A 19,848-nucleotide genomic window follows, 5' to 3' on the forward strand; every position below is an offset into this window, starting at 1 on the left:
GAATTTCTGAGTGCACAAGTGAAACCTGTAACTGGAACCAAGTGGAATCCAGTTGGTTCCAGTGGTGTTTATGGAAGTTCCCATTGGTCTTTTATGACACGGCAGGACTGTCCTAGGCTGGCAGCCATGCGCCAGACGTACCCGGCCCGACACTGGCATGCCGGCAGGAAGGGCCGGCGCGAGGATGTCCGCAAAGGACTGGCGTGCCGAAGGCAAAGAGAGGAAACAAATTTCTGGTATGCATTATGCCTCCGTGATTGACTCATAACTACAAAATAAAAAGAACATTTATTGAATTGTGATTCTCTACCTGTCCCACTTTTCGCGCCGTTTCCGTGCTATAATCAAAAACCAACTGGCCCAACGATCTTCCGTTTTGCACTCAAAAGAACAAAATGGAATGAAGATGGCTTCACATGTTCGCTTTGTAGCACCGTAGAATGTATGAACTAGAACGTTTATAGGTACTCTGCAGTCAATGAAACCAACACTTTGTCTGGGACCCCAGTGAACCACGGATATCCGTGGGAGGTCCGAGTAAGGTCCGAATCTCCAGTGCCAGGCTGGGATGTCCGTAGGGCATGCCTACGTATATCCATATTCGGATATACGCATCGGAGATTCTGTGTATGTCCGAGGGACGTTCGTTATCGGATGGCTGGCGGACATCCGCTGGCGGATGTCCGAGGACTATCCTTAAACATCCCTCTTGGGATGTGAGCTTACCTGGCATATATATTTTGTTTACCCTCAGACGAACATTTTAAAAGAAATTCTATTCTGGAAATGACAAAATTCACGCAATCACATTTCTACCACCAACTAGTTTAATATTCAGGTTGATTAAGATCACTCAACTATGGTGTTGATGTAAAAGAACCAGAATTAAACTAATTGCTTGGCTTTCTGGCGCCAGTGCTCATAATTAACGCCCTTTTATCCTGCAGCAATCCTTCAAGGTAACCGAGGCATGTAGTCATGCATGCTGCCTTCCATGAAAACAAACCCGAATAAACTCCTACTAGGGGCCGCGGCAGAGCGGTAAGCCTAAAAGTCAATCCAATCCAAGCCAATGTTTGTGGCGCGATGGTCTCGTTGGTTTTCGTCGCGTGGTGCTCCTTTCGACCTTTACTTTTGCTGCAATGTGCGGTTTGTTCGCTCTGTGGTTGCTTGGCTGTGCTACAAATGTGATGTGTCACCTACACGCTCGAAAAGACCTTCGTTTGCCTCTGAAGCTCTCGTGAAAAAGCTCCGGCGTCGTATTGCACCTGACCCCTTGCCGAGACATGCTTTGTTGCTTTGGATGAAAGAAGCGGCCATGGTGTTACCACTTGCGAGGTAAGTAACTGTGCTTGAAAATTACTTTCAGGATGTTGCTGTGGGATGAGTGAAGCGCATTAACGCAGTTGTACTCTGTTGCGCAACTTGTTTGCCACGGAGTGGAAGTTACATGCACTATGCATTAGCTGCCGCAAACGTTTCTCGTGTTTGTGAAAAAAAGTTGAGACGGTGTGCAGTTGCATGGTGTGAATCTTAAGGCAATTGCGCGTAGGTTCATAACTGCGATAAAACAGAGCGCAGGAAAAGCATAGTGTTAGTTTTTCAGTGCTTCGCGACTGAGTTTTTCTTACTTTTCTGTTGCCTTTGCAGTGTGGATGTGGCCCGGCTACCGAGTGTATTGGTGCCTACATTAATTATGCCAAGCCATGGAAAGCACAGGTAGGTTGAAAATGTCATATAAAAGTTGTTCATACTTCCACAGCTTATCAATTTGTTCATTAGGCTTGCCAAATGGAAGTCTCCAACCATCCACTACACAGTACTTTGCACTGTGCAGTAGCATTGTTTAGGACAGCTTAACTGTTGTGTTAAGTTTGCGAGCTTCAGTCACACATTTTTCACTTCCCAATCAATGAGCTCTTGCAGAACTTTGCCAAACATGTTATGCCCACAGGGCTCAATGCTGAGCCAGATAGCAGGACCATATATGACACCCCTAGAGCCACATGTTCCTGGATTGTGACCAGACCTCTCTTCCTTACTCCTGTGCAGCTGTGGATCATCAAATATGCTGTCAGTGCCCTGATGCGTGATTCATCAGTGAACCCTGTGGGCATTGTAGTTTCGACAGAGATTGTGTTTTGCTGCATCGTTGACAACGTGGTGTATAAGTTGCTCTCTCATACTTTATTTTCTTGTCTATACAGTGTGGATGTGACTGACCTAAGCTAGCAGCTATATAGTACCTGCAGCGTACAGCAGCAACCTCAGGTAAGTTTGAACTACAGTGCAAGTTTCACCCTGCCAGATAATGGATAGTTTCCTTCTGTTTGCTCTGTGCAGCGGGGGGTATCTAGCTATACTGCAGTGTTCTTGTACACTAATGGATAAAAATTTGTGGGATGAGAGTTCTTTGTAAAATAATTTCTCTGTGCTGTTAGCCAGAGCAATTTAATCAAAAGCCTAGAATCATGAGAGGACATGGATACTCAATCGTATTGAACAAATTTCAGCTGACTGCCTGGCGAGGCAATGCAAAAATAAATATTTTCAGAAAATCTACATCCAGCAAACTTTTCTCTATGAGTGTACCTTGTGCCCAACCTAAGTCATTAGCTAGCTTGCAACGGTGTGGTAAGGATCCCTACTCTTACACTTGAATTTTTTTGACCATCAGTGTGGAAGTGACTGCCTGTGGGAGTAGCTGTGGTGTCTTGCAATGTAAACGCATTTTTCATGATCTGGTACAAAGCTCTGCTGTGGGGCATTTGTTTTTGCAGTTTTTTTGGAAAAGCAAAATATTTTGTATTGCAAGAAATATTCTCACCTCTGTTGTTTACAACTTACTAGTTGTTCAAGATGTAAACATGCTTTCGGAGCTACAGATGACTAATTTACTTGGCACGGTGGAGTTACTGCATAGAACTGAATGGTGTCTGTCAAATTCGCTTGCTTTAATGCCATATTCTGAACTTAGTGTTTACTGTTTTCTGCAGAAGACGTCCCCGGCTTGGCTACAAATTCATCATGGTCTGTACAGTATCCTTCCTGCTGCGTTAACTAAATGTATGGCCAGCTTGATGAATTCCTCATGAAGACTGAAGACGGCATTTATGTCATAATAAAATCATCCAGACTTTGATATGCTTTGTCATTTTGGTCGATTGCTTTAGATTCATGCATATTACATACAGCAAGGTGTATGTCCGATTTCAGACACTCTGCGGGCTTTTAATAAGCCCAGTGGCCCTACGAGGTACACTGATTGGTGGTTGTAGTTCTGGCTTGCCTCATAATGGTGAAGAATGCATTACCTGCAAATATCCTCAAAAGATCCGCCGGCGGATATCCGAGATGGATATCTGTCGGCAGTCTAAATAATTATATTTGTACCTCCATCGGAGGTCCGTGCGAGAGCCGCTGGACGTCGGCGGATCTCCCACGGATATCCGTACATCCAGTAAAGGACATACTTCGGACGTCCGATGAATGTACACTGGTTGATTGGGACGCAAGGAAGCTGCTCCCGCCACTGCGCGGCGCGTCCGAAGCGTGGTGAAAGCGAATCCGAAACTATAGACGCACGCTCGGTTGGCGTTATTTACGACGCATTAGCGACACCGCTTGCACCATCACGTGCAAGAAGGGGTCTTTCTGGCGGACTGGGAAGCTCGCTGGGCTTCCTGGTCAACAGGAAAAGGAGTAACTGCGCATAATATCTACGCGCGGCTATGATGCGCGGCCCCTGAACTCAAGGTCCCTCAATCTAATCTCGGTCAAGGCTGTCGCATTTCGATAGAGGATAAATGCAAACACGCGCGCGTGCTGTGCGATAAATACGACCGGGTTTTATTTTTTTCCGGAACACCCGAGGGAAAAATCGGGAGATATTTTTATATTTTTTAGTTCAAATTCGGGTACTACTCGGGTTACTCGGTCGAAATTTCCCTAACCCGGGTTTCTTCGGGTCCTTTTTTTTTGCAGCAAAAGACAATTTACTATGATCGCCGATCGGTTTTGTGCGGGACACAAAATGACCTTTTTTTTTTTTGCTCAGTATTCCCGAACAGTACCGATATGGCAGGTTACCTTGAACAACTGCTTACCAAATAAGATTTTGAAGCGAAAAGTTTCACTACCCGCACCACAGCCGAGCTTCGCGTGAGCCGTCGGAGCCAAGATTTGCCACAGCTGCGCATGCGCGAAACCGAGTGACGTCACACGCGGCACAAATAAAAAAATTAATAAAAGACAGAGCGCTAGGAAACACTCATATTTCAGTGAACACCCTAACCACGCCATAAGCGAAGGAAAATTAAAAGAAAATTGGTTTGAAGGAGAGGAAACGACGCCTGTCTCTCATATCTCGGCGGATGCCCGAACCGCGCCGTAAGGGCTTTAAGGAAAATGAAATGAAATGAAAATTGCTTTTAAGGAAAGGAAATGCCTGTCTCTCATATCTTGGTGTACACCCGAAAGGAATGGACACCACAGTACATGTCTCTAAAGCACCGTATTCACTACACGCGCGTCTCCTCCTCCGCCTCTGTACAGGCAGTGTGTGGACGGCCGAACGCCTCCACCGTTATCGTGGTGCTCCCAGTGCATTGTGCGCGAACTGCGACAGCCATGACGTCAAACCAAGCGTAACTGAACCCTTTCGCTTGTATATTCAGGCTTAACCAGAGCTAAGCCATTGCCTAATTTTTTTCCCTCAAGTATTATGGATTATTCCTTCGTGTACAATAGCAATCTCTCATGCAGCATTTCTGCGTAGAAAAGACCTGCCTGTTTTGCACATTGCTAGAACGCGTCACCAATATCACAGCGGCCGTTTTAAACGCCCAAGAGCCTAGCATGCAGGGCGTCGTTAACCTGGATAGCGCTCGATAAAATCATGTACTATCGGGGACAAAAGTGGTATACTCCACGCGACGGGAGCCGGAGCAACGGAAAACAGGTGCATTTTGGCGAGCTAAAGAACGAAACATTGTAACGAGCCAAGCGACATGCCTATTGATAATAAAGGTCGTGCACTGGCTGTCTCGATCCCAGATGCCACCTGTGGATGGCGTTGCAACGCAGTTTTTCGTTGCTCCGGCTCCTGCCGCGTGGAGTATACCACTTTTGTCCCCGATTGTACAGTCTTTGTCAAAAGTAACCAGGCTACATGGTTTGCTTCTAGCTTGTATAGTGGAGCCCCTGTGGCTTTCCTAAAGCTCGAAAGGTGGTGGAAGGTAAGAGGACCCCCAGTCCTTACTTTAGCGACCATTTCAGCTTCAGGGAAGCTGTAAGGGCTCCACTGTACGAGCTAGAAGCAAACCATGCAGCCTGGTTACTTTTGACAAAGACTGTACGTCATGAACAAAAAGCGTTTAAGGGAGCTTAAAGATCAGAAATTTGAATGAGAATTCCCCTCTGCAATAAGCACAGGATATACGTTCATTTTCATACGGCTTCTTAATTCAGCTTTTTGTGCGCTGAAAAACGTATACGTCCTCTAGATGTTTTCATGCCGGGTGTTTAACCTCAGACTTCGCACAATTTTTAAAAATAGGCTTTCTGAGTTAGGAGAGAGCTTTTTCGGCACAACATTGCCAGCGGTGCAATACATTAGAATACAACTAGCGCCTAACTGTTAGATGTTAGCTTATTCGGCTAACCAATATACAATGGAGGAATATTTATATATGTAGATAGAAAGACGGACTGTAAATTACACTTAAGAATATGCAAGTTTAATATATACACAATGTACAAAGCCTGCTTATACACACACTAAGAACAACGTTCCGCTCAACGAACCGCACGCGCACACGCTCGCACACACACTACCGCACTGAAAAAACCCGTCTCGCTCGTTTTCCGCTCTTCTTCTGGGCCCCACAAAGGGCATCTGCTCTGTATCAAAGTTGACACTCTCACAGTTACAAACACACAAATACGCTCAGAAAACACGTAAACACAGAGAGAAAAGACGAACACGTGCGAGAGCCTCTCTTCCAAGAAACGCCGGGGAGTGGGAGCGGTCCAGCGTCCGAGCCTCGACCGCCCCTCCGAAACGGGAACACTGCTTCGGGGCACAGCGCGCACCGCCGCAGCTGCCGCCCACCGACTCTCGCACGGGGGTGTAAGACACGCACCACGTCGCTCGTAAAAAAAAAAGAAACGGGACGGACGGTCCTCGCAGAAACAAATAGAAAACACGTCAAAATGGCGCCCGCTAACACTCGGGCATCCTGACTTGTTTGACGCCCTCGTTAAACAGAAGCACACGCAAAAGAAGAAAAAAGAAATTCAAAAGCACTCAAACAAGCACAGGGGGTACAATTTTCATAAACTGCAATGCACGTATATGGACAGACATCAAACACTGTTTTGCTGACACGGTATAAAGCAGCACTCATTTAGATGCACAAAAAGACGAAACATTGGTTAAATGCGACTTCCTGCCTCGTTCAGGTAGTTTTTTCTCTCTCTTTTTTTTTGTTCCTTAGTTTGGCTGAAACCTTTCGGGAGGTCGTCGCGTTCTCTGCGGTCGAGCACTCAAGCAGGTCTCTCCCGCGTCATCGCACGCGTTATCTTCATCTTCCTCGTCCGAAGTACTGTCGTCGTCATCTCTGGTGCCGCTGTCCGTCATCGGCCATCCCTTAAGCTGCGACACGTGCGCAGTCGTCGCAAATTGTTTCTTGCCTCGTCTTTCCAAGTCAGCAATTCGATAGGTGTCCGACGGCAGGACTTCAGTTATAACAAGCGGTCCTCGGTATTTCACTTGTGTTTTCGTCGGATTTCCTGTTTGCTTAGGCGCTCTTTTCATAAAAACCACCTCTCCCACTTCATAGAGCTTTGCGGGAAAGTGTCGGCGGTCGTAAGCTTGCTTGCTCTGCTGCTGCTCGTTCAAAATCCGAGCTCTAGCGTTAGCCCGAAGTTCGTTTGGGTCTTCACGCGGATCTGTGGTTGCGTTTAACTGTTGCAAGGCTGCAGCGTAGAAGTCTGGCCTGTAGCCATGCAGTAGCTCGAACGGCGTTTTGTTCGTGGATTTGTTTACAGCATTGTTCATGAAGATCTCTGCTTGCGTTATCCGTTCATCCCAGTCACGATGGTCAGCATCTCTAATCAATGTTGTGATGACCGGCAACACAGTGCGGTTAACCCTTTCCACTTGTCCGTTTGCCTGGGGATGGCGAGTGGAGTTCAGAACGTGTTTTATTGTCCTCTCGTTGCAAAACTTCTCAACTCCTTTGAAGTGAAGCAACTCCCACGGTATGTTATCACCGTCGCCGGTAGTCCTCTCTCATATATTAGTTCTTCGAAAGCGCGAAGAACATGTTTCACAGACGTGTCTCGTGTTGCGAATATCTTCACAAACTTGGTCAGGTTGTCGACGACAACAAACAAAAATTGATTCTTTCTCTTACTCCTCACGAAAGGCCCCAGATGGTCCATATGCAAGACCTCGAACGGTCGCCTTCCGGGCGGGATGGGGTGAAGAAGTCCTGGTCTCTTTCCTCCTGGCACCTTGTTGTAAATGCATTCAAAGCATTGAGCGATATGCCTTCGCACATATCGGTGCATCCTAGGGAACCAAAATTTTTCCTTGATTTTTGCAACCGTTCTGTCAGTTGAAAAATGTCCCTGCAGGTCGTGGCACCTCACAACGACTGCCTTCCTCATCGACTTTGGCACGACGAACCTGCCAAGTTGGCTGCCACGGTCGATTCTCACAAGTTTAGCGTTGTCGAGTGCGTAGCCGTCAACCCTTGCAGTCTCTTCCTTCGTGCGTTCCTGTTTCGGTTTCTCTAAAATCTTGATTATTTCTCTCAGCTCCTTGTCACCTCTCTGGATAGTCAGTATCTGGTCGTCGAATGTCCCAACCGCAAATACCTCCAGCTTGTCATCCATTATTGCACCCAAGGTGTCTTCGGCAGGTTCCAGAGGGTTTCGGCTGAGGGAATCCACATGCGTCATCTGCGTTCCCGGTCGGTGTTTCACAGAGAAATCAAACTCCTGAATTAGGTCGTACCAGCGGGCGATTTGTGGCTTCTGCGTGCGTTGCGCGTTCAGGTACACGAGAGCCTGGCAGTCTGCCACGACGGTGAAATGTATTCCCAATAGGAGGGACCGCAGTCTGTCGACAGCCCACACAATGGCCATCAGCTCCAGTTTTGATGAGTGGTAATTGCTTTCAGCCTCGGTCGTCTTCTTACTCACGCAATACACAAGCCGCCATTTATCCTCACCTTCCCTTCGCTGCAAAAGCATGGCTGCCAGTCCCTTTGAGCTGGCATCCGTGTGAAGCTCTGTTTCTGCAGTCGGGTCGTACAGGGCAAGAACTGGGTCAGTTATAAGTAAACGCTTCAGCATTGAGAAACACTCATCTTGCTCTTCTCCCCAGTCGAATTCTGCGTGCTTTTTTGTTAGCCGTGTCAAGGGCTCAGCGATGAGCGCGTACCTGTGAATAAATCTTCTAAAGAAGCCCGTCAGCCCTAAGAAGCTTCTCACTTCATGAACATTTGTCGGAACGGGAAACTTTGAAATCGCTCGCACCTTGTTTTCTCCGGGGTGAACTTCTCCTCCTTTCAGGCGAAAGCCCAAGAAATCGACGCTTTCCCTTCCAAATGCGCACTTCGATAGACGCAGGGTCAGGTTTGCGCCTCTAAGAGCCTCTAACACCCTCCTCAATCTGATGATCAGGTCTTCCCAGTTCTCGGCGGGAATCAGAACGTCGTCGAGGTAGCACATTGCTACGTTTCCCTTGAGTGTGCCCAAAACTCTGTTCATGAGGCGCTGGAAAACCGCCGGAGCGTTGGTGAGCCCGAATATCATGCGCTCAAACTGCCCGGTTTCGTCAGGGGTTATGAAGGCAGTCTTCGCCTTTGCACTCTCGGAGAGTGGCACTTGCAAATAGCCATGGGCGAGGTCCAACACGGCGTACAGTTTGGCTCCCGACGGTCTCTCGAGCTGGTCGTCTATACTTGGCAAGGGATATTTCTCCTTAACCGTCTGTGCGTTTAGCCTGCGGTAGTCGACCACGAGCCGTTTTTCTCCGTTCTTTTTCTTGACCAGAATTGCCGGACTCGCGTACGGAGAATGGGTCTCACTCACTATGCCTTGCTGCTTCCATTCCTGGACGATTTTTCTCATTGTGTCTCTCTCTTCCAAGTTCGTCTTGTAGGGACGCACTGCCACCGGCGAACTTCCCGGGACCTCCTGGATGTCCATCTCGAGCACGTCTGTGCATCCCAGCTCCTCGAGGCTCATCGCAAAACAGTCTCGATAGTCGTTGAGCAGCTTCACCAGCTCTGCTTTCTGCTCGGCGGTGACGCTTTCTCCGACGTCAACCTCGTGCTCAAGAATTGGTCGTCTCTCTAAAACCAAACGCACTTCCTCGCTCTTTTCCTTCCCTTCCTCTAATTCCACATCGCTCGGGGACCCTCGATCCGCTTCGGCTATGTCAACCGGCACCGCGCGCCCAAGAAGGTGTCCTTTTTTGATAACCGTTCTTCCGCTATCGATCGGACAAAGTGGCAGCGTGACTTCACCGCCTACCATATCGACAAGCACGTCCTGCCCCAAACGGCTTACAACAACTGGTCCCGTCAGGTCGCTGTGTGTAGTGAGGGTAACCCAGTTGACGGATTCACCCTCAAGCTGGGCGTCTTCCGAAGTCACGAGCCGCAGCCGCCCTGCCGGAGCTGCCTCGAGGTGAGTGAATGGGCATTGATTCCTGTGCCAAAAACGAAAGCAACCGTCCGCGCTCCCATACGTGACGTGTGGAAGTTCTGTGAAGGTCCTTCCTATAATCACATCAATGGATAGCGCCTCGTCCGCGACGACAAGAACAGGGGCAGCCCTCGCGACGACGCCATCTACTTTAAGGTCTGCGTTGCAGGTCCCAATGGTGCGCGCAGCCGGGGTGTTTGTGTTTCCAAACCCGTAAAGCGGTTTTTTCTCGGCCCTGAGTTCGACGCCACAGCGGGCAGCAGCGGAAGCACGCATTATGCAGCTTGAACTGCCGGTGTCCACCATCCCAATTAATTTCACCTTCCCATTGACTGTCACATGTTTTAGCAGGAGCCCTCGCCGTGCAGTACTGGGCTCCTCAACTACGGTAATCTGTTGCCCGCAGTGCCTCTGGGTGTGCCCGGTCTGCCCACAGCGTAAGCATGTTACCACGCGCTTCGGCTCAGGACAATCCCTAGAAATGTGCCCAAATCCGCTGCAGTTGTAACACTTGGGCTCTCCCTTGTCATTCCGGAGGGGTGGTCTCGTGTCCCTCATCGTAGGCCCTTTTGGAACTTCGGGGTATCCTTGCCTTGCAACACGCTTGGGATGTGTGTAGCTCGTCTCAAACCCCATCTCATGTACGCGTCGCTCCTGTCTCTGTTTTTCCACTCTCTCATAATCTTGGATGTCATGAATGAGGTCGTCCTCATCGTCGTGTGTGCGCCCCATGAGCATGGAGCACAGCTGACTCGACCTCAGGCCAATCAACACCTGCTCACGCGTTTCACTGAAGTCCAGGTGGGCCTCGGCGCACAAACGTACTTTAGCGTGAAAATACGCGCTCGTGCTCTCATTTCTTTGTTGCACGCGTTCCTTCATTCGCTGGTATCGATCTGCCGCGCTCGACTGGCTTATGAAGGTCCGGCGGAAGAGGTCTTCGAACTCCTTCCATGACTTGATGCGCGCTCGACGGCTTCGGTACCAGTCTAATGCCGGTCCAAACAGATGTGATTTAGCTGTTTCGAGCTTAAATTCCGGAGGCCAATTGTGTAAAGTCGCCGTCCCATTTAGACTTTCGAGCCAATCGCTGGCCAATTCTGAGTCTCTGTCTGCGGAGAAGTCTTTGATTGATTTGCTCATGTCGGGCATTATCTGAAATGTCGAGACAGTTGGCTGAGGTGGTATGCTTAATTTCTGCAGAAGCTCATTGATAATGTCATTCTTCTCATTCACCATCTTTAACAAATCTGCCATAGAAGGCGCACTCTCTCCTTCAGCCATGCCTCTCCTTTTAACTAGAGTTCAACAATCAGCAATTTACATCCGTCACACTCTGCTTCAAACAACAGAAAACTCTCAAAACACACGTTAAGCACACAACAAAATGAGGCGATTTGCACTAGCTCGAGTAGAATTAAACTTAAAACAACAACGAACATAAGGACGGAAAACACAAAGTAACAAGCAAGATTACGCACAATTATATCTCGTTAACTTAAACACTCGGTAGTTCGACAAAATTAGATACACACTGAAATGTCTGCACAGTTATTCTTGAAACAGAAATTTCGTTCACTAGTTAAAATCGTTCAATTTCGGCGACGAACGTGATCAGTCCGCTCGGAGTAATTTCGCTTAGTTCGCACACTCACGTCCCGCTGTTCCGTAGAGCATCGCCGCTCGTCGAGTTTAGGGGTAGCCGATCTCGTCGTTCTTCACGCTTGCATAGGTTGGCTTGACGGTTGAAGATCCCGTGACGGTTGAAGAATGCCGTGCAGGTGGATAATGCCGCGCAGGTTGAAGAATGCCGTGCAGGTGGATAATGCCGCGCAGGTTGAAGAATCCCACTTCTGAAGTATGTTAGCTTATTCGGCTAACCAATATACAATGGAGGAATATTTATATATGTAGATAGAAAGACGGACTGTAAATTACACTTAAGAATATGCAAGTTTAATATATACACAATGTACAAAGCCTGCTTATACACACACTAAGAACAACGTTCCGCTCAACGAACCGCACGCGCACACGCTCGCACACACACTACCGCACTGAAAAAACCCGTCTCGCTCGTTTTCCGCTCTTCTTCTGGGCCCCACAAAGGGCATCTGCTCTGTATCAAAGTTGACACTCTCACAGTTACAAACACACAAATACGCTCAGAAAACACGTAAACACAGAGAGAAAAGACGAACACGTGCGAGAGCCTCTCTTCCAAGAAACGCCGGGGAGTGGGAGCGGTCCAGCGTCCGAGCCTCGACCGCCCCTCCGAAACGGGAACACTGCTTCGGGGCACAGCGCGCACCGCCGCAGCTGCCGCCCACCGACTCTCGCACGGGGGTGTAAGACACGCACCACGTCGCTCGTAAAAAAAAAAGAAACGGGACGGACGGTCCTCGCAGAAACAAATAGAAAACACGTCAAAATGGCGCCCGCTAACATAACTAGTAGGCTGGTTAACTAATATTGAATAGTTAACTTTTTAACTATTACTATTAGGCTTCTTAATTATTGACAGGCGTGTGGTCCACCGTAAGTAATATCCATATCAGTTTTTAGGATCTCGAAAACGCGCTTACCCTCGGCGCTGTGGCCCAACAAACAGGCTATTTCGACGAGTTACGTGCACTGGAAAGTTTGCTTTGCCTGCAAGCTTCTCGAAAGCGCACGTATTTTGGCGCGATAAAGATAGAATCTGTTGGACCACAACTCCGAGGGTAACCGCGTTTTCGAAATTCTAAATACTGATATGGATATCACTAGCGGTACTCTCCATAATTAAGGAACCTAACTGTAATAGTTAAAAAGTTAGCTATTCAATACTAGTTATGTACTAGACCGCTGACAATGCCATGCCGACAAAGCGTTCTTCTAAGTCAAAAATCTTGTTTTTAAAAATTGTGTAAAGTCTTAGGTGAAGCACCAAGCTCCTTATTTTTCTGCTCTTGCGTGTTCTCTGGAAGGGGCGTATTCTGGTAGCAATCGGGGTTAACCCGATTTTTAAGAAATCTGTTCGGGGTCCAGGAATCGGATAAAATCGGGATTTACACGAAAACGAAGGGTAAAAGGAACTCCGGGCGGTCAAGATCATTAACCCGGAGCCCTTCACTACGGCGTCCCTGAGCTTTTATATCCTTACAAGGAGCTCACTTCACATACCACCAAAATAAATGACGAATAGAGGTATGCGCGACATCATCATCATCATCAGCCTGACTACGCCCACTGCAGAGCAACAGGCCTCTGAGTATGACAGAAAAATAGCGAAATGGGAGATTGGTTGCGTATGCATGGTAAAAGCGCTGAGCTTACATCATCATCATCTTCTTCTTCAGCCTGACTACGCCCACTGCAGTGCAAAGGCCTCTGAGTATGGCAGAAAAATAGCGAAATGGGAGATTGGTTGCGTATGCATGGTAAAAGCGCTGAGCTTACATCATCATCATCATCATCTTCAGCCTGACTACGCCCACTGCAGAGCAACAGGCCTCTGAGTATGACAGAAAAATAGCGAAATGGGAGATTGGTTGCGTATGCATGGTAAAAGCGCTGAGCTTACATCATCATCATCATCTTCTTCTTCTTCAGCCTGACTACGCCCACTTCAGTGCAAATTAAGGACTCTCCCATGTCTTTAAATTAAGGACTCTCCCATGTCTTTAACCCTGTTCTTTGCCAGTTGCGGCCATCGTATCCCCGCAAACTTCTGAATCTCATCCGCCCACCTAACTTTCTGCCGCCCCCCGCTACGCTTGCCTTCTCTTGGAATTGAGCTTACAAATGAATGCAATAGGAAATACACGCGAACCATGCGCGATAACGCGGATGCATGCTGTCCTTACGTAATTTCTAGTGTTATCGCACGCACGGGGCATCCAGCCCCGATAAATAAAGCTCTCGTCCTAGCTGTTGCTTTATCTCGTCCGCCGTCACGACCGTGGCAGTAAACACCAGTTACGCATTATTTATCTGCCTGCACCCGACTAGATAAACTTGGGAGCATTTTTTTTTTTTTGTCATAGCGCGAAGTGGGGTCAGTTGATTATTCACAACGTACAGTCTTTATCAAAAATATACAGCCCAAGTGGTTTGCTTCCAAGTCTTGTATTATTGTATAGCGTGGCTCTTAAGCACATTTGACAGCTGTAAGTTTGGGAGGGTCGAGGGCTTAAATTACTCCCGCCTTGGGGTGATTAGCGTGCGTGGGTAAGCAAGGGGACTGGAACGAAACAGCGCGAAAACACGGGACTACAGAAAGGAAGAACACAGACACCGCGCTGATTACAACTGGGTGTATTTCGTGCGAGAAAGCATTAAATACAGAAATCAAGAGCAAGAAAAAAGGAAAACAGCACACTGCTGAAATCATTTGCTGGCATCTAAGAAAGCTGCTTCTTTCATTGATAAGTGAAGAGATGGTTCCCTCAAGCGTCCACCTCTTCTGCGGTGGATGGTAAGGACTTCATAGATGTCCCTTTGTATCTGGCTTCTATACATTCGCAGCACTTTGCACTGGCCGAAATGAGGAATGCAACAACATGTTGTCACGTGTTTGGGAATAACAGCTTTGCTATTCCTCGATTCATTTGCATGCTCTCTTAATCGATCGTTAATGCAACGACCGGTCTGGCCGACTAAGTGGCACCGCACGAGAGAGGGATTTCGTAAATCACTTTGATTTTGCAATCCTCATATTGTGTCACGTGCTTGATATTACATTCAACCTGTTTTTGCAGACGACCGTTTACCTTTTTCCACAACAAGCTCAGTTAGGAACTGAGAAGACCAGACGCACTCCGTCACGACCCACTATCTATTTTAGCCGATGGCTAACACCATGCACATATGGAATGGACGCTATCTTCGTGGAATTTCGTTCACGAGGTTTGGAGGGATCTGGTCGTCGCTGCTCTTTCAAAAGCTGGCAGCACACGCTGCTGATGGTGTCCATAGGGTAGCCCGCAGCACTAAGCCTTTTAGCTTGCGTCTCCACACTGTCAAAAATGCGGTGGAGGCACGACCTGTCGAGCGCATTCCTGAAGGCACTAACAGCTACTCCTCGTTTCACCACCTCTGAAGTGAAACGATTGGTTTATTGGGGTTTAACGTCCCAAAGCGACTCAGGCTATGAGAGACGACGTAGTGAAGGGCTCCGGAAATTTCGACCGCCTGGGGTTCTTTAACGTACACTGACATCGCACAGCAAACGGGCCTCTGGAATTTCGCCTTCAAGAAATTCAGCCGCCGCGGCCGGTATCGAACCCGCGTCTTTCGGGCCAGCAGCCGAGCGCCGTAACCACTGAGCCACCGCGGCGGGGCTGAAGTGAAACGAGTCGAGGACTACTCACATCTATGCTGGTCATTATGCCCCACGATCACGCAAGGGCTTTTTGCCATTTTCGTCTGCGCACTCCAAGATGGTGAAACGAGGAGTAGCTGTTAGTGCCTTTAGGAATGCGCTCGACAGGTCGTGCCACCACAGCATTTTTGACAGTGTGGAGACGCAAGCTAAAAGGCTTAGTGCTGCAGGCTACCCTACGGACACCATCAGCAGCGTGTGCTACCAGCTTTTGAAAGAGAAGCGCCGACCAGATCCCTCCAAACCTTTCGAACGAAATTCCACGAAGACAGCTTCCATTCCATACGTGCACGGTGTTAGCCATCGGCTAAAAAAGATAGTGGGTCGTGACGGAGTGCGTCTGGTCTTCTCAGTTCCTAACTGAGCTCGTTGTGCAAAAAAGTAAACGGTCGTCAGCAAAAACAGGTTGAATGCAACATCAAGCATGTGACACAATATGTGGATTGCAAAAGCAAAGTGATTTACGAAATGCCTCTCTCGTGCGGTGCCACTTACGTCGGGCAGACCAGTCGTTGCATTAACGATACATTAATGCAAATGATATGAGGAATAGCAAGGCTGCTGCTATTCCGAAACACATGACAACATGTGGCTGCATTCCTCATTTCGGCCAGTGCAAAGTGCTGCGGATGTATAGCAGCCAGATAGAAAGGGAGATCTATGAAGCCTTTATCATCCACCGCAGAGGAGGTGGATGTTTGAGCGAACCGTCTCTTCACTTATCAATGAAAGAAGCGGCTTTCTTAGATACTAGCAAATGATTTCAATGGCGTGTTGTTTTCCTTTTTCCTTGCGCTTGCTTTCTGTACCTAATGCTTTCTCGCACGAAATACACCCAGTTGTAGGTCAGCGCTGTGTCTGTGTTCTTCCTTTCTGTAGTCCCGTGTTTTCGCGCTGTTTCGTTCGAGTATCACGAACCAACTAAAGTCGGTTACAACTTTAGTTTGCAGTGAAGCTCCGCCCACATTCAGCCTCCGCGCACAGAATTCCTCCACGACGAAAAAGCAGTTCGCTGCTTAAACGTTTCGTTTAAGAAACGTTTACGTTTCTTGTTTACACAACAAGAAGTAAACAAGAAACTTATCGCCAAAAAAAAAATTTGGAGTTCTAGAATTTTGATACGTGGATTGTTTGATGTAGACAAACGTTAAAAAGCTGATTTCGTTTACTGTTGCGATTAGGCAGCGGAGTAATACAAGACGCCGCGGACCGCGGCCCAGTGTTAGCAACTGCTGTTTTTTTTTAAGTCCCTTTTTGAAGCAAGAGCAGCCGCACTGCACGGCTCAGAAACCCCTTGAGCTGCGTACTTTTGACAAAGACTGTGCTTGCAACTACTGGGTGTTTCAGCGAATACTTTCAAAAATTTCCAAAAATAGGCTTTTTGGGGCAAAAATGTGCCTTTTTCAGCATAGTATTACCATTGTTGGCGGACACCAGAAAAACGGTGAATTTTTAATAATTAACTTTTTAACAAGCAGAGTTAGGCGCCTATAGCTGCAATCAGAGATTTGTGGCCGGTCGTTAGTAATAGCCGTATCAGTTTTTAGAAATTCGAAAACGCGAATACCCTTGGCGCTGTGGCTCGACAAAATTTGGCTTTTTCGACTATAGTTACGTGCACTGGAGGGCTTGCTTTACCTGCATACTTTCCGAAGCGCGTGTATTTTCCCGCGATGCAGCCAGATTTTGCCCAGACACAGCGCCAAGGGTAATCGCGTTTTCGAAATTCTAAATACTGATGTGGCTATTATTAACGACCGGCTACAAATATCTAATTGCAACCAGTTGCATATCTGTAATAGTTATCACAAATTAGTTGCCAATTAGTTATCACAAATTAGTTAAACAGCTTACTACTTGAAGCAGTTCCGTGCCCACCAGCACTAGTAATACTATGCCGGTTTTTGGTTTCTGGGGTAAGGAAATGACGCAGTATCTGTCTCACATATCCGTGGACACCTGAACCACGCCGTAAGGGAAGGGATAAAGGAGGGAGTGAAAGAAGAAAGCAGGAAGAGGTGCCGCAAAAGCCATATTTTTAACTAAAAAGCCTATTTTGGAAAATGTTTCAAAGTCTTCCTTGAAACACGTGGTATAAGTGCACTTGCAAGTATAGGTATAGATTTGGCGCCAAAAACGGGACGGCGAGATGCAGATAACACCAGCTGTCGTGTTGTCCTTTCGACGGTTGTTATTAATTTTATAGAGGTAGCTTTTTTCTTTTCACGTTCTATGCCCAGGTAAAGACCAGACAAAACGTGTTTCATTTCTGAAACATTACTCAATCATTGCATTGTTGTTACCACATTTAACGGAGACGGCAGTATATACATAGTGTTTCTTCTAAGGCTTTACACAATTTTTAATCAAAAATTTTTCGCATAGCACTGTCAGTGGTGTAATACAGCACAACACAGCTAAGACGTGATAACTAATAGACTGGTTAATTAACTAATGATGAATAGTCAACTTTTTAACTATTACTGTTAGGCTCCTTAATTACTGAGAGGCGTGTAGCCCACTGTAAGTAATACCCACAGCAATTTTTAGAATTTCGAAAACGCGGTTACCCTCGGAGCAGTGGCCCAACAAATTTTGTCGAATCGCGCCAAAATACATGCGCTTTCGAGAAGCTTGCAGGCAAAACCTCTCCAGTGCACGTAACTCGTCAAAATAGCCAAAATTTTTGCACCGCAACACCGGGGGTAATCGGGTTTTCAAAATTCTAAAAACTGATATCGATATTACTTACGGTGGGCTACACGCCTCTCGGTAATTAAGGAGCCTAACAGTAATAGAAAGTTAACTATTTAGTATCAGTTAACCAGTCAACTGTTAGCACGTCTTACAGCTGCATGCTTGTGTACTACACCACTGTCAGTGCTATGCCGAAAAAGAGCTCTTTTAACTAAAAAAAAAGGCTACTTTAAAAAAATTGTGTGAAGTAGGTGACGATGGAACCTTGTTCCGCGGATTGTCATTCAAAACGAGCACTGACAGAACTGGAGGGGAAGAAAAAAAGCTTATGAGCGAGTAATTAAGCCACAACAAAAACAGTGTCTCGAAGATGCTAAACTTCGTTTACACGATATCTTCATCAGTTTTGCTCGATCGACAGCTTCAGCGACGAGTAAAACAGTTCCTAATGCATGGCTTGCGTTCGAAAGCGTAGTACAAACCAGTACGCATATCAGCTGGTCCAGTCAATGATTCGATATAGCGGATTAAGTTCGGTAGTTCGTATACAGCCGGCATTAAAAGTTCACCGGGTGTGCTGAAAAATGTTGTCACTACCGCCACACCAGCCAGTTGCCCGAAATGCCTGCTACACGGGACGCGCATGCTCCAAACACTGCACTGAATACCAGGCAATGCACTACGGTGCGCAGCAGTAAATTTCTTGCCAAGAGCACGCGTCCCGCAAACTTTTGTCGTCGACTGTATATCACGACATTACAGCCAGTTGAAACATCTGTTAACTGGGGACATACTTGTGAAAGCGTACTTTCGGTTTATAGAGGTTTAACGTCCCAAAGCGACTCAGGCTATGAGGGACGCCGTAGTGAAGGGCTCCGGAATTTCGACCGCCTGGGGTTCTTTAACGTGCACTGACATCGCACGTACACGGGCCTCTAGAATTTCGCCTGCATCGAAATTCGACCGCCGCGGCGGGGATCGAACCCGCATCTTTCGGGTCAGCAGCCGAGCGCCATAACCACTGAGCCACCACGGCGGCTGAAAGCGTACTTTCGAAACAACAATCTCTGCGAATCAGAATCAATCGGATTCCAATACGTGGTTCCAGTTTTGCCTTCGGAAAGTTCTCCTTTGTTCAAACTGCCGCCGCGGTGGCTCAGTGGTTATGGTGCTCGGCTGCTGACCCAAAAGACGCGGGTTCGATCCCGGCCGCGGCGGCTAGAATTTCTTTGGAGGCGAAATTCTAGAGGCACCGTGTACTGTGCGATGTCAGTGCACGTTAAAGAACCCCAGATGGTCGAAATTTCCGGAGCCCTCCACTACGGCGTCTCTCATAGCCTGAGTCGCTTTGAGACGTTAAACCCCATAAACCAAACTGTTCAAACTGAGTTTTCGAAAGTTCCAATTGGTGTCGAAAACTGGGCTGCTCAAAACGACACCGCGCTCGGATGAAGCGATCCTCGATGGCACACACACACACGGCTATAACTTACCGGTCGTCATTCGGCTGCTCCCGGAGCACAGTGGCGGCGGCGGTAGCGTCAGCCGGGAGAGGCTCGTAGTTCTCCATGCCGTCCTCGAACGAAACTGGCATCGTAGGCGAGAGGATAATGTGGGGCAGCAAGGTGGCAGCAGCACGGTGAAACGACGGAGAGGGGCAACAGATAAGGCAAGACGCAGCCAGCAGGCAATGAGCGAGGGAGGGCGGTAAGCGAGCGGCTGACGGGGGACTCCCGTTATCGACGTAGCGGGTGAGGGAGCGAGCGCGGGCGCCAACCACCAACTGTTGCGGAACGCGGCGGCGATGAAGAGAAAGCGCGCACGTCACGCACCTGTTGCTTCAAAATGACAGCTCGCCCAGGCTCGAGGGGGGGGGGGGGGGCAAAACAAAAGGCAAATTTCCCGCCGCCGCCATCCGGGATAGCGTGCATGTCATAGCGCACGTGGAGGAAAAAAAAAAGCACGAAAAAGAAACCCAGGATGGAGTGTTACGCCGGCATCCGCATGACAAGGGATCCTGAAGCCGTTCCCTTTCCTCTTTCTCCCTCTCCCTCTCCAAGCGC

General features: G+C 47.9%; 1 protein-coding gene and 1 long non-coding RNA gene across 3 annotated transcripts in view; one reads left to right on the plus strand and one right to left on the minus strand.

Moving 5' to 3' along the window:
- The window catches only part of LOC149347994 (uridine phosphorylase 1-like), a 42,179-nt gene extending 22,637 nt beyond the window's left edge, over window positions 1-19,542 (minus strand). The window contains exon 1 of one of the 2 annotated variants that reach the window (XM_089587840.1): window positions 19,279-19,542. In XM_089587840.1, the coding sequence (XP_089443966.1) occupies window positions 19,279-19,379 (101 nt within the window). In that variant the 5' untranslated portion in view covers window positions 19,380-19,542. The remainder of the gene's footprint in view (window positions 1-19,278) is intronic. The other variant, XM_089587839.1, reaches the window with a different exon arrangement.
- On the plus strand, window positions 823-2,267 carry LOC149347996 (uncharacterized). The gene is made up of 3 exons (XR_016292226.1): window positions 823-1,338; window positions 1,651-1,719; window positions 2,208-2,267. It is a non-coding gene; the product is annotated as an uncharacterized LOC149347996 (long non-coding RNA).
- Window positions 19,543-19,848: the final 306 nt, after the last annotated feature.

Source organism: Amblyomma mixtum, chromosome 4 (genome assembly GCF_055824585.1).
Source record: "Amblyomma mixtum isolate Tamu chromosome 4, ASM5582458v1, whole genome shotgun sequence".
Classification (NCBI taxonomy): Eukaryota; Metazoa; Arthropoda; class Arachnida; order Ixodida; family Ixodidae; genus Amblyomma; species Amblyomma mixtum.